The 26,535-nt window shown below is 38.5% G+C and overlaps 1 protein-coding gene, 1 non-coding gene and 1 pseudogene across 3 annotated transcripts in view; 1 reads left to right on the top strand and 2 right to left on the bottom strand.

Moving 5' to 3' along the window:
* The window catches only part of LOC118627938 (prolylcarboxypeptidase), an 88,104-nt gene that overhangs the window by 43,938 nt on the left and 17,631 nt on the right, over window positions 1-26,535 (bottom strand). For both annotated transcript variants that reach the window (XM_036258503.1, XM_036258502.1), the window contains exons 2-4: window positions 8,037-8,177; window positions 3,343-3,444; window positions 508-689 (exon numbers count right to left, since the gene is read on the bottom strand). In XM_036258503.1, coding sequence (XP_036114396.1) covers window positions 508-689; window positions 3,343-3,444; window positions 8,037-8,177 — 425 coding nt within the window. The remainder of the gene's footprint in view (window positions 1-507; window positions 690-3,342; window positions 3,445-8,036; window positions 8,178-26,535) is intronic.
* On the bottom strand, window positions 6,473-6,576 carry LOC118629101. The gene has a single exon (XR_004959351.1). It is a non-coding gene; the product is annotated as a U6 spliceosomal RNA (small nuclear RNA).
* On the top strand, window positions 22,827-23,242 carry LOC118627721 (annotated as a pseudogene).

The following is a 26,535-nucleotide window of genomic DNA, read 5'->3' as shown; positions in this document are numbered from 1 at the left end:
CCTGCATGCCCCCCACTGGGGACTAGACCCACAACCTGGGTTGTATCCTGATTGGGAATCAAACCAGTGACCTCTCGGTGCATGGGTCGACTCTCAACCACTGAGCCACAATGGCCTGGCTGTATGTTTTGTTTTTAATCATTACCCAAGGACATGCTGAAAGAGAGGGAGAGAGAAAGAGGAACAGGGAAACACTAATGTATGATGTTGCCTTCTGCAAGCTCCCTGACTGGGGATCAAACCCACAACCCTAACAGGGAATAGAACCGGCAACCTTTTGGTGCACAGAACAATGCTCAACCAACTGAGCCACTCCAGCTGGGCCAAATTCAAGTTTTAAAATTGAAATTGATATTGAACAAAAACAGTGAGAAAAATAACAGCTATAAATGAGATAGAAACTAGAAATCTCAGTACAATAGAATGGTATATGTTTTACCCAAAACAAATCTCTGTGTGCCTTTACAACCACTAAGAAGTGTTTATATCCAAAATAAATGCATTTACCCAACCACCATATGAGGGTATTTCATCCTGAACCAGGCTGCAAGCATGCCACCATAAGAGCCCCCCACAGCAATGAAAGGTTGATTTTTAGCTGCTGGGATTGTCTTCTTCAAGTGTTTGATTAACTCTGCAAAATCAGCCAGAGCTTGTTCTGATGTCAGAAAATTCATGTGTCTAGAATCCTAAAGAAAAATAACAAGAGAACATGGGTATAAATGTGCACATAATAGCAGCTTAGGCATAGCATAGATCCAGAAAAAAAGCCAGAGTCAGATAAGCTTTTCTCCAAATAGAATTTCTGGGCAATTGAGTGAAAACGCCTAGTCGAAGCCATAGCAATGCGATTTAAAGTGATTTTAAGTCTGTGGAAAGGACATAATGTATTTAGCATTCAAATATAATTTCTATTAAATACTATTTACCAAACATCTTGTTGAAGTTATAGAAACAACAGAAATAAACTACAAATAATATTTAACAGCAAATGTGATGGAATACAATACTAAGCTTAGCAGACCACTGCTGTCCTATAACTTTTATTTCAAATCTTCAAACATTTAAAATGGCTACCAAATAGACAAAGGTAAACTAAATCCTGTGGAAAACTGAAGTAAGAATCATTAGTAAAAATAAAATTCATTCTTCTTTATCAGAAAAATTATTATGTCTGGTATACCCACAACTGAAACAAATTAACCTGCCTATTCTAAACAACAACAAAATTAGAGTTTAACAAAAAAACAAAAACCAAACAAACAAAAAAAACATATGGAGCAACTATTTTCAGGTATTTGTGTTTCAGCAACACAAGACATTGCTACCTCAGAGAAGGATACTCAAAGTAAGTTCCATGACCACCTAGCTCTCCGCCTAGGGACAACTGTCTCACTGCAATGTAGGGAGGTGAAGCTCAAACAGAATCTTGCTAAGTCAGAGGGATCTGAGTCAGAGAAACTAATGAGGTGTCTCCCTTTAAAAGCCAAAGCCCAATTTCTGTCCCTCTGAACCTGGGTTGGACTTAGTGACTTGCTTCTAACAAACAGAATGTGACAGAAGTAATACGTGACTTCCAATGTTAGGTCATGAAAAGCACCATAGTTTCACCTTGCTCTCTTGGATTGCCAACTTTGAGGGAAGCTAGTCGCCATGTCATGAGGCCACTCAAGTAGGCCTTTGGAGAAACCTAGGGGAGACAAACTGAAGCCTCTTGCTAACTGCCAGTACCAGTTTGTCACTCATGCGGATCATCATTACTACAGCACTAGCTGACATCTTAACTTCACGAGACCCCCTGAAACAGAACCACCTAGCTGAGCCACTCTTGATTTCTTACCCACAGGAAATGTGAGATAATAAATGTTTATTGTTGTTTTAAGCCACTAAGGTTTGAGGCAAATTGGTACACAGCAATAGATAAATGATATAGCTGTCTACCTATATTAGGCTATCCTATTTGACCTTCACGCTTTGGTATCACCACTCTGTTTGACTCCTTTCATCATTTGGCACATTCAGAATTACACAGTTCCCATCTTTCTTATATATGTTACCTATTCTTTTAGCCTTCTGACTTCTTACCTCCCTTCTCATTGTCTGTCGCTATTCTTTATTTTGTTTTCATGGCACTAAATATACCTGTGTAAATTTTTTTTCCAATCCTTGCATAATATTTGTAATATCTCACAGGCAACTGATAAATTCTATGAGCACACAAAGAGAAAAAATATATCAAAGAGGGCCCTTAGCTCCAATTTGCTAACAAAGTATGAAACATAGAGACCTAAGAGAGGAGGTTATATTTCTACCTGCAACAAGCTGACTACTTCCCAATGGTTTCAGGACCCGTCAACTCCCAGTTAGATCATTATGCAAAATAATAAGCTAAAAAACAGAGTTTCCCATGCAGCCCAACAAATATCAACAAATTGTTCTGCTTTTCATTTATAACACAAAGACTTTATTTATAATACAAGATACTAAAACCTCTGAAAGCAAAAATAAAAAACTCCTTTCAAAACCAACAGCTGAGTAATATAATTGACCCTGAGTTCTTCTAACTCAAGAGTTTCCTAAAAGCATGGTATGTGTATACTGAGGGTATATATGATCTTAGGTACTACACAAACATTTTTAATTTAATACTTGTTTTAATATAACTTAGAAAAACATAACTAGTACATAAAGCTCTTGTTAAGACAGTACTACATTTGAAAAGTGAGCTGTATAAAAAATATATATTAAGTGAATAATAATACGGATGGCAAAATCATGTAGCCAGAATCACATGGATATTACAGGAATGACTCAGTTGAGGGAAAAGTATGCTGGTTTATTAGGTGTGGAGTCAATGACCAAGGCCAAAGTTCCTTGTGAGAACAGGAAAGGCCAAAAGGTAATCCAAGTGGCCAGTTGGCCTCATTGAATCATAAAGATCGTTTGTCCTTATTTTACTGAAAAACACCTTATTAAACAAACATTTTATTTCTCATTATGTTTTTTCCAGTGGTAGATCCAATTATTTAAGTGTATAATTTGCTGACATTTTTGAAACAATAAAACACAGTCTCTGCAGCCATATATAAAGGTTTGCCTGGGGAAGCCTAGCCTCACACACTGAGTTCAAGACTGGTCAACAATAGACATGATAATAATATGGTTTTTAAAAGTCTTAATCTATTTAAATTGTACATAAACGTGAAAGATTAAATACAAATTATTAAAATTTCAGGCAGTTCAAGTTAAAGTTATCATTTCTTTCTTACAGTGGTACCAAAATGAAAAACTGTTCTACAATTTTAAAAAATTTTCAAACTTAAAAGTAAAAAGTATACTTACCTTGAATGAGTTGGCACCAAAGGGTAGAGACTGTCCATAATATCTGTGTTCAGCAAATACCAACATAGCTTTCAATTCCTCAGCCACATCCCACATGAACCCCTAGAAAGAATTTACAAATTCAGAAGATAAAATCAGGATATGAAAAAAGTCATTAAACCTTTCTCCAACTCATATGAAACAGATTAAATCAGACCAAAAAGAGCTCTCTGGTCCTGGCCGGTTTGGCTCAGCAGTTAGAGCATCAGCCTGCAGACCAGAGAGCCCCAGGTTCGGTTACCGCTAAGGGCACGTACCTTGGTTGCAGTTTGTCCCCGCCCTGGTTGGGGTCATGTGGGTGGCAATCACTCGATGTGTCTTTCTCACATCGATATTTCTCTCTCTCTCTTCCCCCCTCTCTCCCTCCTGCTTTATCTGAAGATAAATGCAAAAATGTCCTCAGGTGAGGATAAAAAAAAAAAGAGCTCTCTGAGAACTGCCTAATTTTTATTTGTTCTACAGATAAATGATAGAACTGCTATTTCTCTATTGTGCATCCATCTCATACTATATTAAAGTGAAACAAAAGTCAGCCCAAGTTGCTCAACTACGACTCATTCGACTCTCCTTATTCTGACACTCTAGCCATAGAATCAACATTATGTCTAAAATAGTCTTCAAATTGTACTGTGTGTCAAACAGTTTAAGAAAGGGCTAAGGATGTCTAAGTTCACTGCCTACTCACGGACATTTAAACATAAAAGAGAAAACAGTACAAATAAGCATGGTGGACTCATTTGAAGTTTTATTTTGTTTGTGTTGTTTTGTTTTTTTTAATCCTCACCCAAGGACATTTTTTGCATTTATCTTCAGATAGAGTGGGAGGGAGAGAGTGGGGGAAGAGAGAGAGAGAAACATTGATGTGAGAGAGACACATCGACTGGTTGCCACCCACACAACCCCAGCCAGGGCCGGGGACAAATTGCAACCAAGGTAGTTTCTGCTCTTAGCGGAAACCAAACCCGGGACTTTCTGGTCGCGGGCCGATGCTCTAACCGCTGAGCAAACCAGCCAGGGCTCATTTGGGTTTTATACTCATCTTATTTACTTGAAAATAAATAGTAACCAGCAATAGCTAATATTGAGTACTTACAATGTGTCAGGCACTGTTCTAAACACTTTATATGTATCAATTCACTCAAGTTTCACAACAACCTAAGAGATATGCATTTTGATTATTCCCATTTTACAGACAAGGTCACTGAGGCACAAGAGCTTTTTTTGTTTGTTTTCTTTATTGGTTTTTTAGAGAGAGGAAGGGAGAGGGAGAGACAAATAGAAACATCGATGACAGAAAACATCGACTGGCCGCCTCCTGCATGCCCCTCACTGGGAATCAGGCCCACAATTTGGGCATGTGTCCTGACTGGGAATCAAACCAGTGACCTCTTGGTGCATGGGTTGATGCTCAATCACTGAGCCACACTGGCTGGATGAGGCACAAGAGTTTAAATAACCTGCCACAGTCACAGAGCCAGAAAGCTGCAGCACCAAATTCAATCATGGGCTGTCCGGCTCCAGAGCACAATCACCAAATATTGTAAGGCATTCTTATGTCTACACATAATGCTGGTTCCCAATCAATCACTGCATTGTTTCACTTATATCAGTGGTGTCCTCATAATCCTTCTCTTTTTTTGGGGGGTGGGGGGCACATGCTCCTAGTGGGAACCGAACCCAGGACTCTCTGGTCCACAGGACAACGCTCCAACCGCTAAGCCAAACTGGCCAGGGCTTCATAATCTTTCCAACAAAGCAGTCTAGGCAGCCAACATCAACTGATTAGATTTAAATTTAGTATACATTAAAACTATTTGTCATTCCTACTGCAGAGTTTTGCTTTTTAATGAGCTTCTGCTCCCTAACAAGGACTAAAAAATCTCTAAAAGTCTTCATTTGTTTTGATCAATAAATGACAATTGAAAGAGTTCTATGCATGTGAAGATGGAGAATTTAACCTGGTATCTGTCATGATTTCAAGAACTCCACTTCTCCTCTTAACACCCTGCTCATTCCCTGCTATTTCCTAAAGATCCTGTAACACCCAGCTCAAGTATGCCATCCTCTGCCTGCTGCACCCTGGCAGTGCTGATCTCTTCCTCCTCCCAACACTACTGCACTAGGTACAGATTTCTATTACTGTGCTGCAATATTTGCATGTGTCTTACCCTACCAGACTGAGTTTCTTAAGGGCAGGAACCATCCACCAAAACAGCCAACTTCTGTGGAGTTGACCCCAGGCTTTGAGAGAAAGCAATTTAATTAAACTGATTCACACTGTAATGAGTGATTATTTGCCTCAATGTCCAGCATATTTTTATTTTTCAAAAGCAGTCCATGTAGTATGTTAACATGAGTAAAATTATATGCTAGCATTGCTCGAGGAGCCTGATTCTTATTTAGTCCTCACAATAACTCTATAGACATTATTACTACATCCATTTAACAGATGAGAAAACTGAGGCACAGAATAAGAAACTTGCCTAAAGTCACGCAGCATAGCGGCAAATCAAAATTCAAACCTTATCAGTCCAGCTGAAGTCTTTACTCTTGACTACTATGATATACTGTCTCTCAATAGCTAAATGTCCAGAATATGTAAATATGCAACTGAAACATTTTAGTAAGTAAAGGAAGGTGTGTAGGGCTGGAAAGGGAGCAGTATCTATCTTTCCAGGATCTGGCTCTAGTCAGTTCTCTGGAACTGTACCTACACTATCTTATTCCTTTCTACCACTTCGGAGGTCAGAGATTGTCTGCCAAGCCTTCAGTTATACCGCAGCGCCAGTGAGAACAGTGGGGGCTGGGGGAGGCAGGAACAGCTGCCTGCCTATGATAAAGAAGAACAGGATCTGGGGAAATAACTGGACAGGAGAAGCTGCCTGTGGCCTTGGCATAAAAGGAAAGTTATACAAGAAAAAGAAAGGGGGACAAGGCAGACTTGGTTGTTTTACAGAAGACCAGAGCAAGAATCTGACAGAAAATAAGTTCTGACTTCATTTGTCTCTAATCTAAGAAAAATAGACATCATAAAATCTCATTTCTCAGGGAATTATTTTATTTTCAAATAACATACTTATATTCTTAAAAAAAAAATATGGAATGCTTCATGAATTTGAGTGTCATCCTTGCGCAGGGGCCATGCTAATCTCTGTATCGTTTCAATTTTAGTATATGTGCTGCCGAAGCGAGCACCATACTTATATTCTTAACATTCCTAAGGAAATAATCAGAAATGTGGCATGCAAAAACACAGTATAACTGGGTTCATATCTTTGCTTTCAATTCAGTTCAGTTCAACATTTACTGAGACCTCCTGAATACCAGGCACCATGCCAGACATTAGCAGTGGAGAAAATATGATTCAGTCCCCACTTTAAGGTAATTCACAGACTAGATTTTTGGTAGAAAGTTTATATATTTTTTTTATCAGAGCTCTGACACATTAAAAATAAAAATTTCTTCCTTTCTAAATTGTGTTAATAAATTTAAGTATTATTATAAAAGATAATAGAAAACATAGTAAGGAAAGCAAGCTAACAACTATACCATTTTCACTCTTATACATGTAAGAAAAATAGTAAAACAGTAAAGCTAAATTAAAATATAGTTACAACTTCACCTTTTCCATTCCTATTTGACAATTAAACTTCCATTTTTTTATTTGCTTTGACCAGATTTTATTCATTCATTCATTTAACAAATATTTATTGAGCATCTGCTGTATGCCTAGCAGCATAGGCTCTGAGCACATAATACTGAACAAACATACAAAATTTTACACCTTTGTATTTACATTACAGAGACCATAATAAATATTAAATAATTATATGCCATAACATTCTTATTCCCACTGTCCTCATATCCTTGTTCTCTCTAGAAAAAAGCTGGGATTTTTGAAAAGTCTTTTAAGCCTGGCCGGTGTGGCTCAGTGGTTGATCGTCGACTCATGCAGCAAGGGGTCACCGGTTCGATTCCCAGTCAGGGCACATTCCCAGGTTGTAGGCCAAATCCCCAGTGGGGGGCATGCAGGAGGCGGCCAATCAATGTTCTCTCTCATTAATGTTTCTATCTCTCTCTCCCTCTCCCTTCCTTTCTCTCTAAAATCAATAAAAGGAAAACAAAAATCTCTTTTTAATCTTTTAAAATTCAATTGTCCAAATATAATATTTCATTATTTTCATGTGTAATTCTTCAAGGAAACATTCAGGTTTACTGGATATCTGTATTTATTCTTTTGTGAAATGCCTAGTCATGTTTTTGTTGTTGTTGTTTTACTATTGAGTTTATCTTCTTATTTTTTTAAAGAACTTCTCAATTAAGTATAATTAATAACAAGCCCGGTCGGTGTGGCTCAGTGGTTGAGCATCGACCCACAAACCAAGAGGTCACAGGTTCTATTCCTGGTCAGGGCACATGCCCAGGTTGTGGGCTAATCCCCAGTGGGGGGCATGCAGGAGGCCGCTGGTTGATGTTCTCTCTCACAGATGTTTCTATCTTTCTCTCCTTTCCTCTCTCTCTAAAACAATAAAATAAAATAAAAATAAATTTTTTAAAGTATAGTAACAATTGGTCATATATACTGCAAAATATTTTTCCAGTTTTTCATGATAAAAGACAAATAGAACATAGGAACTTCACAAATCTGCACATACCGTATTATTGCAAAACCAGATAATGTCCCCTTCGTTACCAGTGTAGAAAAGTATTGATCCACCCTCTTTTTTCCAGTGTTGATCAGCTATTAGGTACCGCTGATTAAAATGTTTATCATTCTTAAATCCAAAATGATCAACCTATGCCAAAACAAAACAGACAAGATATATTTCAAAGGGAAGTAATTAAATGGGATCAACAAAATGTAATTAAATTTGTTCTTCCATTAAAATCAACCTATGCTACAAAAATCACAAAAATAAACTTCATTTGATTTTATTGTTAGTAGCAGTATTGATACCATTATTTTCTTTATATTATAAGATAAAACAAAATTATTTTCTTTATATTTCCAGATAAAGCAACGTTACTGGTAGTCAAGATTTTCAGTATAAGAGACAAGATACAATTATAAAATCATGTAGCTACTTTAAACATAATGATGATAAAATTGAATTGGAAATACTGATGTGAACACATTAATTTTTTTTAAGTTTTTATTGAATTTACTGGGGTGATATCGATTAATAAAATTATATAGGTTTCAAGTGTACAATCCTATATCTTCTGTACATCGTATTATGTGTTCACCACCCAAAGTCAAGTCTCCTTTAATCTCCACTTATTATCCCCCATTTACCCTCTTCTACCTTCCCCCTCCCCCTTTCCCTCTGAAAATCACCATACTGTTGTTTGTGTCTATAAGTTTATACCCCCACCCTGTCACCCCATTTAATCCCTTTACCTTTTACACCCAGCCCCCTTACTCCCTCCCCTCTGTTTCTATTTTGTGAACCCATTAATTTTTAAAATAGAAACCTCTCACTATATGAATTTTCATTATCCAAACTTTCAATATCAAAATTCAGAAACTAAACAGACCACTGAAAAGTTCTATAAACATTGTCACCCCAGTAATATTTGGCATTTCAAAGGCCAGTATTCTTGTGTTTAATATTATTTCCCACTAAAAGGAACTAAGGCTTATTAATGCCATGTCTGACCAATATTTGGGACAAGAAAGCCACTAGATAAAGCTATGCATCTTGCTTTTCAAGGAAATAAGAAAGTGCTCAAAAATTAATGGAGGTTTGTCTAGCAGACATAGGAAGCAGCTGTAAGACATTATCACTGAGTGAAGTTTTAATAAATTGAATATTAAACAAATTGAACATAAAAATAATTTTAATTGATTAAGATATTCAATTAGTGAAAATATTTTCCATAAGGATATCAAAAAAGAGAAAGCAAGAAAAATATTCATTTGCCACCATTTAAGGTGTCTATTAAACCAACTCCTTTGGAATTAGGAATAAAAAGAGTAAAAAACTCAACATTTAACCTGCCTTCTCTACAGAATTGTATTTTAGGATACCTAATATTCCCAGTTGATGAAAAAGAGCTGTTTAATCAAATGTCACTTATTGTAGAAGGAATGATGGAATTAGAAAAACGATAGTTTTATAAACCCTAATGAAGTTACTGATCCAGGAAAAAAATACCAAATGGTGTTAAAAGCATTAGGAGAATGGATGATAGGGAAATGAACATTCATATTAGTGCCAAAGTAATATCATAGAGAATGCTCTCTTTTCACAAAGAGAAAATATAATTTCATAATGGAAGGATCAGGCTATCATCACCATCATCTAGTGACCAAAGTTAGCATCACTAACAGGGAGGTAGGCAGGGGTTATGTATCTCTTTACATGGTACAAAACAAAGCACAAATAATCTATGATGACAAAATATTCAACTGTATCTTAGTCCAGCCTTTAGATCTAATTTCCAGTTGTCAGGAAATATACAGAGTACAAGAACAAGCTGAAGACACTCTGAAGAGGCAATCAGACAAATCCAAAGGTGGGAATTTTACAAGATAATGGCAAAGCAATGTCACTAAAAGAGGACTATTTAATTTAAAAAAAAAAATGCACCCCTGTGTTCAGTGCAACGTTATTTACAACAGCCAAATATGGAAGCAACCCAAGTGCCCATCAATAGACAACTGGATAAAAAAGTGGTAACATGAACATATAATGGAATATTACTCAGCCATAAAAAAGTAAAATTTTACTCTTTGTGCAGCATGGATGGATCTAGAGGGTAATATGCTAAGTGAAATAAGTCAGAGAGAAAGACAAATACCATATGATTTAACTTATATGTGGAATTTAAAGAACATCAAAAAAATAGACTCATAGTTACAGAGAACAGACTGATGAGAGTAGGGGGTTTGGGGTGCCAGGTGAAAAAGGTGAAGGGATTAAAAAGTACTAATTGGAAAAAAACCCTGGCCTGTGTGGCTCAGTGGATTGAGGATGGTCCCATGGACTGAGAGGTCCCAGCTTGATTCCCAGTAGGGCACATGCCCCGGTTATGGGCTTGATCCTCAGTGGCGGGCATGCAGAGGGCAGCCACTCCATGTTTCTCACATAGATGTTTCTATCTCTTAAATAAATAAATAAAAAGTACTAACTGGTAGTTACAAAACAGACACAGGGAAGTGCAGTACAGTATGTGGAATATGATCCATAATATTGTAAAAACTCTGTATGGTGCTTGGTGGGTACCTGAAATAGCAGAGGGATCATTGTGTAAAGTATGACTGTCTCACCACTATGCTATACATCTGAAACTAATACAAAATAGTGTTGAAAGTAAACTGCCACTAAAAAATAAAATTAAATTAAATTTTTTTTTTAAAAAGTCCTAACATCCACATCAAAGTTACAACTAAACTACTGAACAACCATCATTCAATACCGCCTGAAATCAAGCTGATGGAAGTCCTACAACTACGGAATTAAAACAGCAGCCACTTCGAGACTGGTAGGAGGGGCGGAGGCGGAAGGGCTGGTCCCACACCCACGTGTGGCAGATAAAAATCAGGAGGATTCCTCGGCTGGGAAGGTCCTCCCTGAACACTGAGGGGTCCCCCTCCCACCCCAGACACCCCGCTCAGGGTTCCAGTGCCAGGAAGAGAAGTCCCCATAACTTTTGACTGGAAAAACCAGTGGGAACTGAGGCTCAGGGAGGCTGAAGTGGCTGGAGTCCCAGGCAGCTCCTCTTAAAGGACCCACACACAGACTTATCGGACTCACTCCCTCTAAGCTTGGAGGGGACGCAGCTTGAGGGGCGCCAGAGACATACAGGGAAGAACTGAGCTGTTTGGCACTGGAGCGAGGGCTGGAGAGGGGGCTTTCTCCAGGACAGACGTGCCATCAGAGGCCTTTGTTCCTTTGGTGAGCCCTTCCCTGGGGTGGTAGACAGTCACCATATCTGGGACTCAGCAACCTGGCTCACACTGGTAGCCCCACCCTGGTGACTCCCTGAGGCCCCGCCCCACCCAACTTTCAGGACCACCCAAGCTGGTGCCAGTTGCTTAACCATAGGATTGGCATGTCTTGGATCCTGCTTCAGGTTTTCCTAAATTCTTTCAAACAAACAGCATTTGGTCTCAGCTAGCTCCATACCTCTTGTTAAGTAATACATAGAAACAAACACAGGGAGGCGGCCAAAATAAGGAGACAAAGAAATAGGTCCCAAATGAAAGAACAGAACAAAACCCCAAGAAAAGAACTAAGCAAAATGAAGATAAGCAACCTAACAGATGCTGAGTTCAAAATGCTGCTTATAAGGATGCTCAATGAACTTAGTGAGAACCTCAGTGAACTCAGTGAGGGCCTCAAGAGCATAAAAAAGGACCAGTCAGAAATGAAGGAGGCACTAACTGAAATAAAGAATAATTTACATAGATTCAATAGTAGAGTACATAAATCCAAGAAGCAAACCATTGATTTGGAATATAAGGAAGCAAAAAATACCCAATCAGAACAGCAAAAAGAAAAAAGAATCCAAAAAATGAGAGTGTAAGCAGCCTCTGGGACAACTTCAAGCGTGCTAACATTCGCATCTTGGAGGTGCCAGAAGGAGAAGAGCAAGAACAAGAAATCGAAAACCTGTTTGAAACAATAATGGCAGAAAACTTCCCTAACTTGGTGAAGGAAACAGACATACAAGTCCAGGAAGCACAGAGAGTCCCAAATAAGATGAACCCCAAGAGGCCCACACCAAGACACATCATCTTCAAAATGCAAAAGGTTCAAGACAAAGAGAGAATCTTAAAAGCAGCAAGAGAAAGGCAGCTAGTTACCTACAAGGGAGTTCCCATTCGGCTGTCAGCTGATTTCTCAAAAGAAACTTTGCAGGCCAGAAGGGAGTGGCAAGAAATATTCAGAGTAATGAAAACCAAGAACCTACAACCAAGATTACTCTGTCTTGCAAAGCTGTCATTTAGAATCGATGGCCATATAACGACTTTCCCAGACAAGCAAAAGTTAAAGGAGTTCATCACTACCAAACCGTTATATGAAATGTTGAAGGGTCTTTTTGAAGAAAAAGATAAAACATATGAACAAACAAAATGGCAATGAATACACATCTATCGACAATTGAATCTACAAACAAAATGAACAGGCAGAACAGAAACATTCTCACAGATACAGAGAACATTTAGTTGTTTGACAGATGGGAGGGAGGTTGGGGGAATGGGTGAAAAAGGTGAAGGGATTAAGAAGTACAAATTGGTTGCTAGACTGACAAACCTTAAAGGGAAGGGGGTTGGGGGATGGGAAAAAAATAAACCAAAGAACTTATATGCATAACCAATGGACACAGACAACAGTGTGGGAAAAGGCAGGAGGGGGGCGGAAGTGGGGAGGAGGGGGTCAATGGGGGAAAAATGAGGAACATCTGTAATACATTCAACAATAAAGATAAAAAAAAAAAAAAGTCCTGGCCAGTTTGCCTTAGTGGTTAGAGTGACGACCTTCAGACTGAAGGGTCTCAGATTCGATTCCGGTCAAGGGCATGTACCTGGGTTGCAGATTCGATTCCCACCCCAGTCAGGGTCATTGAATGGCAACCAATCAATGTGTCTCTCTCACATCCATGTTTCTCTTTCTCTCTCTCCCTCCCTTCCTTCAACTCTCTCTAAATTCAATGGAAAAATATACTCAGGTGAGGATTAACAAAAATAAATATACATACATACATACATACATAAATGAAAATAAAAATTTAAAAAGAGAATGTATGATCTACCCAAGGAAGCATATCATATTTAGCTGAGTGATCCAGAGAAACTTGAAACAAACAGCGTTATCCTAGCAAATGACTCTCTTTGTTGTCACTTAAATTGTTTTCTATAATTGCTAGAGATAAACTGCAATCAAATGATAGTATCTTCTGTTAGTTGTGCCCACAGGGAATTGTTTGATCATAGTGAAATTATCCAAAAGGTAAATTTGCTCATTTTTACTGCCTCAGTGGAAACAGGCATTAGACCACTGACCGGGGCTAGAATGATGGCAAGTATTGTTTCCAGGTGAGGGAGCTCTTCTCTAAACAGGACTGAGCAACTAACTCTAAGCCCCAGCCTCTGTGGCTAACAACGAAGCAGGAAAGGAAGAACCTGCTCTGCACACTTCCTCGTAGCATTATTCTCAGGCTTACCAGCTTCAACGTGTCGGAGTCATAATTTTGCAGTTCAGATGTCACTAATTCATATTTGATGATCATTTAGGTAGAGCTAGGCTGATATATCTATTTTTTTAGGTTTGCTGGGCAAATTATGATGTAAACAAGATTACAAGAGAAGTGTTTAAATTACTTAAGAGAACAAATTGCTTTTAAGTACTTAAAAAAAAAAAAGGATTTTTTAGAATATATAAAATTTAAGGAACATAATAACCAGAAGCAATGCATGAGATATTCCAGGTTGTAACCTGGTCCAAATAAAGAAGATATAAATAAAAATTTAGAGATAATTAGGGTACTTTCAATATGGAGCAGGTATCAGATGATAGTAAGGACTTATTAATTTTTGTTAGAAATGATCATATTTTGACTACATAAAAAAAATTTTATTTTTACAGCTGTGCATAGAAGAATTTAGAGCTAGAATGTTATGTTGTCTACAATTCACTTGAAAACATTTCAGCATAAAAAAGTAAAATGAATTTGAAGAAAAAATTTTAATGTATACTGAAAGAGGGAAAACACTGGATACTGTGACTTTACAAGACAGATAACATAAAATGTCAAAAATGATAAAAATGACAACGTTAAGTTTAAACTAAACTTTAAATATATTTTTGAGGGTTTTTTTTTCTCCTTTGCTTAATAAACTCACCATTTACAATATAATTATCAAATCTTATAACATAGTAAGATTCAAGTACAACTACCTAAATCTACAGTTACTCCACAGTACAGAGTTCCACTGAGCCTTTAGGATCATGGGGGTTGAATTCCCCAGTGTTCGTGGGGACAGGAATGAGAATGCAGTGTCTGGTCTAGAGTAGACATAAGGTGATCCAAATGATGCTCAAGCCTTCCTGAGGCAGGAGTTGGTTCTGACCTAAACCAGACCCTGGGAGATTTCCTGGGCCATTCTAAAACAGATTCCTGTACCCAGCGACATCTACACACACACACACACACACACACACACACACACACACACGTCATGTTCATATCATGGGTCTCCATATCCAAGTTTCTCAAAACTACATCTAACTGCATACTTCTCAATGTCCATGATCAATGCCATATATGGTCCTAAAATATAAGCTATTCTAATGTAAACATTGCCTAACTTCAAGAAAATAAGTAGTTTGTATTGGGCAGGTAAATAATAATTATGTCCATGTACTAAAAATCCCTTCCATTATATATGTTCATTCACTCAATCATTCATTCAACAAGCATCTATTAAATGAACCAAGTACTTGTTCTGGGCTAATAAGCTAAGCAACAGGATAAAGAGTTGGCTGAGCCACAACCATCTAACTTAAACTAATTCAACTAGACCCACTCAGCCTAAACTAAAAGAGAGCAAGAGAGACATACATACATACATAAATACATAAAATAAAATTTAAAAAAGAGAATGTATGATCTACCTAAGGAAACAAATTATCTTTAGCTGAGTAATGCAGAGAAAGTCGAAAGATAAAGGACAGAGGACAGACAGTGCTTCCACCTGCTTCCATTCAAAGAGTACAGTGGCTCTCCAGGTGAGGTCCCTGGAGTAACAGCCTCACCTGAGGACCTGTTAGAAATGCAAATCCTCTGGCTGAATCCCAGATCTACTGAATCAGAAACTGTGGGAGTAGAATTCCAGAATGTGTAGTTTAACAAGCCCTCCAGGCGATTCTGATGTACACCTAAAGTACTGAGAACCACCAAGTTAGCATAAGCCCCCACATGAGATAGGAATTCACTATTCCTTGTCTTGATCTAGGTTTGAGAATACATCTCATACTGTAAGTATCTTACCATGATGAGACTCTGATGTTTAAATTACCACAAAACATTGCCCCCAAATGCAAGCCGCCTGCATCATTTAAAGTTCAGTAGGAAAAAACATGATATTTTCAACAAGGTTTGAAAAAAGATTGGCTGTGCTGGATTTAAAGAAAGGAAGTACATGGCTGTCTAACAAGATGCCTTCCTGTGGGATTTTCAAGAATAATTTTGCCATAGTGATTTTCATCTTTCCCATTGACTTTATAAGCTAGCCTTCTTGTAAAATGAGATATGGCTGAATCCCTAAAAGCAGCCCACACATTTAAATAATCCAGATTTCAAATTCAAAAACATAGGTATGTGTTTGTATATATCATGTTAAACGTATATGGCAAAGAAATTCTTGCCAGAGGAAAAGCTTCCATTTAGAAAAACAAGGGCCACAAGAACTTCAGAACCAGAGAAAGTCACACTTCCTTTTGTGGACACTCACAAGGCACTCCTGCTCCTGGTGATCATCCCTAATAATTATTTAGGTTAAGGGGATGGGGTAGGAACCCTGGTATGGTAGAAAGAAAGCAGGTTTGAGAGTTAACAGACGTGACCTTAAGTCTCTACTGTGATGCCTCGTGTAAGTCACTTAACCTCTGAGCCCTGGTGTCCTCCTATATAAAATAAGGATAATAACACATAATTCAAAAGATTGCTGTGAAGATTAGAGAAAATGTACCTTAAGTACCAGGTATAATTCCTGTTATATAATTACTGCTGTATAACTGTTAGTTCTCTCCATCCCTTTTGAACACCAATCCTAAGCATAGAGTACTTAGATGGGATAAGAGAAGTGGAGAGATGATGATGTTCTTCATAGAATTAACAGGAAATACCCTAAAATGTCAAAATCTCCTATTTTTTAGTGCTTTGCCTAAATATTAAACTGCTAGAAGCAGGCAAAAATATCCTTTGAAAAACATTTACAAAATTTTCTTAATTCCTTCCTATCACCAAGGATAAAACTTCCAGCTACATAAATGTAGCTTTCTATCCCTATTGATTTAGCACACTAGGGGCATTGTGCCCTCTGCTGTTGAGAACTGGGAACTACATACCACTTCCAGCTTTGTACTCCTGAACAGTTTTATAAATCACAACATGAAAGGGCACAATGAACTTAGAAACTATTTGATCTGTGTTGTTCAACTGAAAAAACTGGGCTCAAAGGTCAAATGTCTTGGTCACAAGTCAGAAGCAGAGCTTAACTTAATTATTTTTGTAATTTGGTTTATGGACATAACTAAAATAAATAGATCTATAAAAGCAACACAGGCATGACCTCAAAAAGGAAACACACCACTAGTCACACTAAGAGAGGTGTCCCTCCTTCACCTTGTAGAGGAGAAAGAGATCTGTGAGATGAGTAAACAAGGTACAAAAAGAACTTTCTTTAAATAAAGTTTATTGTGATGAAAATAACTATTTGGACTTTAAAACTCAAAAATGAAGTTCACATCCAAAAAAGCATGTAAGAACATTACATCTAGTAGACACAGTTTGGGTGGCAATTTGGAAGCAGTGGAGTAGGGGAGGACAGAGTGCCTACTACGTGCCTGGCACCATGCTGGTGCTTTCCATAGAATACTTCATCCTCCCAATCACCCTCTGGGGGCACCTACATTATGCCAGTGTTACAATAAGGATGTTGAAACTCAAAGAGGTCAGATAACTTGCCCAAGGTTACATAACTAACAAATAAAAATCAAATACAATTATTTTTCATGTGCTTTTATCCTTTACCCAATCCTACCTCCAACAAAACCCAGTCTGATCTTATCAGTATAACATACTATTGCAGACTACAAAGTTCAAACTTTGTCAGGGAACACTAGGGTATCTTTCTACTAAGTCTGCAGAATGAAGAACATATCCCCCAGCCATTTATTAACAGTTACACTGAAGAATAAATAGAGGATCGCTGTTTTCACTGACCTGACTCAATAATTATTACTATACCACTATTTTTAACTCATTTAATTGGGCCACAGATTTTTTCTTTTATCCTCACCTGAGGACATTTTTCCATTTTTTGTTCAGATAAAGTGAGAGGGAGGGAGAGGAAGAGAAACATCAACGTGAAGGGGACACATCAAGTGGCTGCAACCCGCACAACCCAACCAGAGCCGGGGACAAACTGCAACCGAGGTACACACCCTTGGTGGGAACAGAACCCGGGTCTCTCTGGACCGCAGGCCGACGCTCTAAACCCTGAGCCAAACTGGTCAGGGCAAGTTTTTTATTTTTTTAATTGGGCCACAGATTTTTTTAAAAACAGAATCACACTGACTCTTACTAGCCTTTAGTTTTAGAAAATTCAGTATTAGTTTCATCTATGCACACACTGAATGATAATAGTTAACTGAAATTTTACTAAAGATATGAAAAGTAGCTCCAGCTGGTGTGGCTCAGTTGGTGGGTATCATCCTTTGTGGTGAAAAGTTGCCAGTTTGATTCCCGATCAGAGCACATGCCTAAGCTGTGGGCTCGATCCCTAGTACAGGGCATGCAGGAAGGAGGCAGCTGATTAATGTTTCACTCTCACATTGATGTTTCTCTATCTCCTTCTCCCTTCCTCTCTGTCTACAAAAAATAATTTTAAAAATCTTTTTAAAAAAGGTATTAAAAGTGCCCTGGCTGGTTTGGCTCAGCAGTTAGAGCGTTGGCCCGCGGACCAGAGAGTCCCAGTTCAGTTACTACTAAGGGCACCTACCTCGGTTGCAGTTTGTCCCCTGTCCCGGTTGGGGTCGTGTGGGTGGCAACCACTCGATGTGTCTCTCTCACATGGATGTTTCTCTCTCTCTTCCCCCCCCCCCCCGCTCTATCTGAAGATAGATGCATCTTTTTTAATCCTCGGGTGAGGATAAAAAAAAAAAAAGCTATGAAAAGTATACAGGAAAAAAAAAAAAATGGACTCACGCCTCCAATAAATCAAAGCACCATGGAGGAGGGTGTTCTGGTTTTTAATTCTAATCTACAGATGCTAAAATAAGACTTCCATTTGATATGTGTCCTATATTAATTCTGGAACTGGCATTACATTGTTAGAGTTCTTAAATGTAGAGACTGATATTGTTTCTGGGTTAGCTTGATCTCCCTGAAAGAGTGAACATTTTCATGCTGAAAGGACATAAGTTCTCAAAGAAGGAACCATAGCCTGGAAGGAGAGTGAGGTTTAGGTAGGCCCTAACCTATTGCTGGAGAGGGGTAGATGTCTAACAAGTGGAGTCCTAGTAAGTTAAGTTGTCCTTCACACCGTAGTAGCCCCAGAGCTAAGACAAGATGGGAGAGCTAGCCATATCTTATGAGCCAGATCATGGATGATTCCCATTTATTTCCACCTCATACGTCAGTGCCATTAAAAGTCCTGCTTAAATGTTTACCTTTGTTTATCTCTACTATGAAGATATCAGGAAGAACTGGAGACTAAATCTGACTTAAAGAATTAAAAGGAAAACAGTATTCCTTGAGGACAGTGTGGTGGTGAGAAGGGAAATGATCCCAAGTTCCCTAAGACAAAAGTGAATATAAAAAGAATTTTCCTTTCCTTCCCACAGGGAGGCTCTCTTCATCGCCAACCTTAGCAGGTCTAGTTTCCATTTTAACAAGAAGGGTGAGAGTTTCTACAGAGGTGCCCTTCAAATGAATTCACCGTTCTATTTAATAAAACAGTGCTCTTCTTCACACATTTCATACACACCTCTGTCCTATTAGCCAGGAGAGAGGATGATATTCCCTCCTTCTATACTTTTTTGGTAACCTGCCCCTAACCTTAAAAAGGAGACTCTTACTTAAAGAGAAATAACCAAAGGGAAAGGAAGAAAAGGAGAGACTTGGAAGGGTCCACCATGGAAAATGTTTGGCTAAGTCTAGCCTCCTACACCTATAAATGGATCATTAGAAAGGCAAGAACACAACAGCTAACACAGTGCTTCTATACAACACAGATACTTTATAAATAATTATTCAATAAATGCAGTTCAAATCTTCTAAATCAGTGGTTCCCCACATTTCTTTTGTTAAAATTTTCATAGACGTGTTCTATTTTATTAGCCAGTTCTTGAGAAAAAAATATATATGAGAAGCTATTAAAAATTCAACACTAGTATAAATTAATATCACACAATGGAATCAAATTACATTTAAAAACGTAGTTGGGCCCAGCCGGTATGGCTCAGTGGTTGAGCGTCGACCCATGCACCAAAAGGTCACTGGTTCAATTACCGGTCACGGCACATGCCCAGGTTGTGGGCCCCATCCCCAGTGGGGGACATGCAGGAGGCGGCCAATTGATGTTCTCTCTCATCAATGTTTCTATCTCTTTCTCACTCTCCCTTCTTCTCTCTCTAAAATCAATACAGAAAACTTATTAATAAAAAATTGTACTTGGCAAGAAAATGGATTCAAACACCCTCTCCTATAGCTGTGCAGTGCTCACTAACCCCTTTTCCCTGACCAAAGACTAGGGGCTCCAAAAAGGGAATCACATTCTAATTTACCAAAAGTCTATGAAATCAAGATACTCTCTGCTTTACTGCTACAGCAGAGGTGGAAATACCCTAACCTTGAGAACAGCAAAAATGTTCCAGTAAATCAAGAAATAACATTTTGTCAAATAAAAATTAAGTGTTTCATCAGATAAAGATCCTGGCATCATCTGCTGGCTAAACAACTCTGGAAAGCACCACATGATCAAAAACTCCCAATGGTTTCAGGAAGTTTGTGCCACCAGAACTACCTGGTCACAGCTTAAGCTCTCATGTTAGAGATAAAGTGCTGCTAGGATTATGAAACACATAAATTTTACATCATGTTTCACCATCAGAGGGCGCTGTAGTATAAGAAGTAAAGTGGGAGAGACTATTTAGCTTCATAACATTTTAAGACAGGAAAGGAACTTAGATCTCCAGTCTAAACTCTTAAATGAAAAAACTGAGATCCAGAAATTCCAATTATTTTAAATCTTTATTTTTTAAATAAAGATATATTCACATCATTTAAATATGGCATTCATTATCCTTTTTTTTTTCAATCCTCACCTGAGGATATTTTTTCTATTTTATCTTCAGATAGAGTGGGTGGGGGGGAAGTATTGACATGAGAGAGGCACATCGATTGGTTGCCTCCCACATGACTCCGACCAGGGCCTGGGATGAATCGCAACCAAGGTATGTGCCCTTGGCCAAAATCGAACTCGCAACTCATTGGTCTGCGGGCAGATGCTCTACCACTGAGCCAAACCAGCCAGGCTCATCATTGTTTTTAAATTTTTTTCTTTATTGATTTTTAGAGAGAGGAAGGGAGAGGGAGAGGGAGAGAGATAGAAACATCAACCACTGAGCCACACCAGCTGGACTCATCATCCTTTTTAAAGTCAGATATTAAAATTTATGCTGTTAGAAATCATGGCGGTTACCCTTGCAGGGGAAAAGTGACTCTAAAAGAGGGGGGCGGGGATTCTGGAATCAGGATACTGTAGTTTTCTATATGTATAATAAGATAATTAACAAATAGCTTGGTTAATATTTAAGATTTCCTTTAAGGTATATTTTATAAGATTTATTTTATAATGTACATGATATTTACATTTATATTTCACTATAGTTATCTGTACATTATATTACACCAAATCACATCTACATTAAATATTTCTTTTCATTTAAAATTATGTATTACGTACTCTTAAATGACAGGCATTAAGGAAAGAGAACTAAGATACCATTCCATCTCTCAAGTTTTGAATCTAACAAACATGTACAATTGCATGATGGTGTGGTTAAGGTCTATGTACAAAGTGCTACGGGAGCTTAGCAGAGGAGGTTTTCATCCTGCCTAAGGAAATCATGGAAGGCTGCACCAAGGAGGTGACATCTGAGCTGAACCTTGATGAGTAACAAGAATTTTTTCAGAGATAGAAGAGCATTTTAAGCAAAGGGAGCATGATGAATGGTGCAGAACAAACATATTCAGGATCTATTGTTGTTTTATGACAGCAGGTATATAGTTTATGAGGGTAAGATTAGATTCATCACACTGCCACTAGATGTAGTTATGAAACTCTTCCTATAAAGAGAAACCTAACTGAAATCTGAACATGCCTCTCTAAACTAGCAGTGAATAAAATCAGTCCAATAGAAATAGAGTCTTAATGAGGCTGAGACTTCAGTCTGTTTTATCCATTGCTAAACCCCCAGAGACTAGAATAATATCTGGCAAATAGAATATTAGTGAATATGCAGAGAGCAAATGAATGTATGCATATATCTTCACTCTGCAATTGGTATAAAAATAGCCCAAACCCAGCTTCAAAGAACAGCATGCCTCAAAGCAATGAGACTGGAGATCAAAGTTCCCAAGATTGAGTTTGTGCAGGTTCTTTTATTGCATGGGTCTGTTACCGACTTTGGAAGAGTTGCAGAATGCTGTAGTTGGATATGCCTTTTGCCCAGTGGCAAATCACATGCCTGAGGGAGAATCCAAGCATAAAATCTAAAAACAGTTTCTAACAGTTTGGCCTTATCCAGGCTGCTGAAGAAGCAGGAACTGCATGCCCTCTGCTAGAGGTAGAAATAAGAAGATAAATAACTACAAATTAATACAGAAAAAAGGCCAGAATCTGGGTGGAGGGTCAGGGAAGGGCTAATCAGCATTTTTACTGAAGTATATAACCTGAAATATACCTGATCTTATGACAGAATTAGTCACAGTTTTTAAGGCTAAGAAGGAATTAAAGCTGTGGCTCTCAGCCAGTGCATAGTTATTTAACTTAAATTACAGCCTCCTGTAAAATCTATCACAACAGCGCATTCAGCAGCATACTTGAGTTCAGTAAACCTAAATGTGCTACAAAATGTTGATTTGATCAATATATAAAATATATTTTTTCTTTTTTTTTTTATCCTCACCCGAGGACATTTTTTCCATTTTTTTGTTCAGGTAGAGTGGGAGGGAGAGAGAGGAAGAGAGCGAGAGAAACATCGACGTGAAAGGGACACATCGAGTGGCTGCCACCCGCACAACCAGCCAGGGCCAGGGACAAACTGCAACCAAGGTACATGCCCTTAGCGGGAACCGAACCCGGGTCTCTCAGGACCGCAGGCTGATGCTCTAACCGCTGAGCCAAACCGGCCAGGGCAAAATATATTTTTTCAACAACAGAGTTTTATGAATAAGGAAAACACATGGGAAAGGTACAATGCCCAAGGGCAATGAATGATTAGAGGGAATAGTTGAGACTACAGGTGAGATGGGGGTTTCGTGATTCAGAGATTCTGAGGCGGCAGGAGGGAATGGGGTGCACAGCACAGATGGAGGGATTTGACTTGGACAGGCTGTTCTGTGGAGACTCACGTAGAGAAAGAGATGATAAAGAAAGGGAGAAAGAGCTCTTTTCCTCCTTGGTTGCATGAAGATCAAGTTCCATCATGAATGACACAATAACTATCCAGACCAGGAGGTTCATAACCAACAGACTACTTCAGCAGAAACAAATGGTCATTGATGTCCTTCACCCTGGGAATGCAACAGTACCCAAGACAGAAATTCGGGAAAAACTAGCCAAATTGTATAAGACCACACCAGATGTCACCTTTGTGTTTGGATTCAGAACCCATTTTGGTGGTGGCAAGACAACTGGCTTTGGCACGATTTATGATTCCTTGGATCATGCAAAGAAAGATGAACCCAGCACAGACTTGCAAGACGTGGCCTCTATGAGAAGAAGGCCTCCAAGAAAGAGAGGAAGGAACGCAAGAACAGAATGAAGAAAGTCAAGGGGACTGCAAAGGCCAGTGCTGGTGATGCAAAAAGTGAGCTGGAGATTGGACCACAGAAGGATTAAAGATTCTTCAGTGACTTTATCTGTGGTGATTGAGCAGATTTTTCATGAGAAGATTAATAAACTAAACTTTTATGTGTCTGGTTATTTGAAATAAAAAAGAAAGGGAGAAAGAGTAATCAGAAGACTACTGAAAAGTTCAGGTGAGAGATGATAGCAAGACTAATAAATAAGCAGACAGTTTCAAACCCAATTCTCTCTTCAATTGCTACATGTATCACACATAAACAGTGTTCACTTTCCAAATCATCATATACCCTGGAAAGATCACAATGAAAAAGGAGGATCCAATGTGTGACATCAGCAGAATTCACATAACAGCTATCAACAAAATAAGTCTTCTGAACAGCTGTAACCACCACTACTGCCATTGTAACTGCTTCTGCACTGACACTGATTGTGGCATTTTAAGAATAAGAGCCCACTGAACTGGTGAGAGTTCCAAGACCATCAGGTCCTCCCCAGCATTTAATGGAAGTTAACAAAGTAGATTCTATTTCCACCCTTTCCTTCAAATACTATTTAAAGAAACTGTACAAAGTGAGAATATAATAGTTCTCAAACTTTAGCTCCTGCTTCCCTCTGGTGAGACAAGACATCAGGATCACAATCTTGACCTAGTTAAATTAATAAACTATTTTTTTAACACAGACAACAGTGTGGGAAAAGGCAGGAGGAGGGTGGGAGTGGGGAGGAGGGGGCCAATGGGAGAAAAATGAGGAACATCTGTAATACATTCAACAATAAAGATTTAAAAAAGGAAAATAAAATTAAATTAAATTAAAAATAAACTATTTTTTAAAGTATTACATACAAACAAGATATTACAACATAATGCTAAAATGCATCTCCTCCTTTCGCACGGAGGATCTGCTATGACTCACACTGGCAGCACCGCAGAAACAAAACTTGCAGCATTCTCTTTTTAGAGACTGCTTTTAAAGAATTATTCTTATTCTACTGATACCTGGTTTTAAAGGCTTTAAGTGTTCTGAAAAATTAAACTTGACAGAATCCCCATATGAAGAGCATCCACAAAAGGAAGCAACTGAAAAAAGGTAGCTGCCTAAGCTTTTTCCTCTTGGGGAACTCCAACATTAAATTTTCGGTTATGTTTCACTATACAAAGGCCTCTAGAGACATTTTATCATCAACTTAAAAATATACTCTAAAGACTACTCATTGTTTTCAGCATTCATCCGGTCTGAATGATAGGGCACCATAAAAAAGATAAAGGTGGGGAAAAGGATATCCTCAGCTAAAACCAAAAAGCTCAGAACAAAGACAGCAAGTTCAAACAGGACCAAGTTGCTTCTCTGATTATTTTCAGGTGCTTTTGCCACCTCATCACCATCCTGTATAGCAACTTCCCAGAGTTAATAGGATGTACAGAGAAATGACCGTCAGTGATTCAAATTATTCATTCACTTATTCAAATATTTCTTGAGTGCCTACCTTGGGATAAATGCTAGAGATACAACAGTGAACAAGCTGAATTTAGTCACTGCCCTCCCAGTGCTATAGTCTAATGAAAGAAACAGACAACAAACAAACAAATACACAAATAAAGAAACACTTATAAACTGTAACTGTGTAGGTTTGATTCTGACAGAAAATAATAGATTAAGCCTTTAATCTCCACAGCCTTCTAATTAGGTACATCAACTATGGAAAAAGGTCCAGGGCATGTCATTCAAGGACACTTGCTACATGAAGCATTCCTTGGCCTTTCTGCCTTCTTGGTGCTTTTAGTTCTATTATAGCGTTTTCTAAATGGTGGGGCAAAAGTAGGTTTACAATTGGAAGTATGCAAAGCAGTTTATTCTTGTACTATTATTATTTTCCATACAAACCACTGTAAGCCTACTTTTGCCCACCTTGTATAGCTTTGCACTAGTTATCTGTCTATCTATATGTAGATAGATATAGATATATAGACATATACATAGTATACCTACTATACTATTATAAACCCCAACACTAGCAACCCCATATAAGATGTTAGAATCTATTGGTCAAACCGTGTGTATTACTCCCATCTGCCTCTGAATAATGTAAGGGCTGCACTAAGGACTATAATGTATAGTCCCTCATTTATTTGTGCTTCACAGAACCCTATGAAGTGGAGAGGCTGCATTTTTCCCACCATGCCATACTTCCTCCCCTTTCCTGTTCATGTCTGAACCCCCACAGCACAAAGCACAATGGGCACAGGACTTGTTCCATCAAACATTTGAGGTGACCTGAGTATAAATGAGGTGTAAGATGACACCAGTGAGACTCTTACTTTTCTACCAGGTGTGTGAGCCTCAGGAAATGTGTACAAACCCTAAAATTATCAAGTTACAAGCCAACTCAACATTGAAAGGGTAAAAGAGTGTTACACCCATACGTGACTATGATTGTTATTGATTCTCCTTCACAAGGGCAAGGCCCTTTCATCTTCCCACCACTTCTCAAGTGCCTAAGGCATGTGCCGGCTACACTGGATACAAGGACAAAAGGCGCAGTCTTTGCTCTCACAGAGGCCAGTCTAGTGGAGGCAAACAAGCAAAGAAACTTTCCACACAAAGGATGCACACTGTGAATTCCGGTAAGCACAGGGTGTTTGCTATGGCAGCAAAGAGGGGATATAACCCAATTAGCTGCTGGTACAAGAGGATGCAGTGAAGGCAAAATCAGAGGAGCTAGTAATGCTATACCAGAAACCTGCCCACCTCTCTTCCAACTTCATCTTCTACCACTTGCCCCTACTTCATAATTCAGAAATGCTCTGGACATAATATGCTTTCTCAAATCTCCAGGCTGATGAATGTCCCCCTGCCTAGAATATCCTCCTCCCATGTCATTAATGAAAACTCCTGCTTCATCCTCCATCCATCCACGTGTTCACTCAAACACTGTCCCCTCAATAAAGCATTCAAAGACAAGCCCAAGCCCAGAAGGAAGTGCTCCTTCTCCAGTAGAAATACCCAGTTTTGCAGCCTGACAGTTCTAGGTTAAAATTCTGATTATGCCACTTTCAAGTTAGGTGAATTCCAGTACATTTTTTTACACCTCTAAACCTCAGTTGTGTCATCTGTAAAAAGAGGCTACTAATATTTTCCTTACAAGGTTGCCAGGATTCAAGGAAGTATGTGTACAAATCCCTGAACATAGTAAAGGCTCAAAAGTTATTGAATTATACCAAATATCCTCTGATGATTAATCAATTTTACCTTGTGGTATTAAAAACACACACTCAGCCCTGGCCGGTTTGACTCAGCAGTTAGAGTGTCAGCCTGTGGTCCAGAGAG

Source organism: Molossus molossus, unplaced genomic scaffold, assembly GCF_014108415.1.
Source record: "Molossus molossus isolate mMolMol1 unplaced genomic scaffold, mMolMol1.p scaffold_m16_p_13, whole genome shotgun sequence".
NCBI lineage: Eukaryota > Metazoa > Chordata > Mammalia > Chiroptera > Molossidae > Molossus > Molossus molossus.
This window is presented reverse-complemented; position numbering and strand designations above follow the sequence as displayed.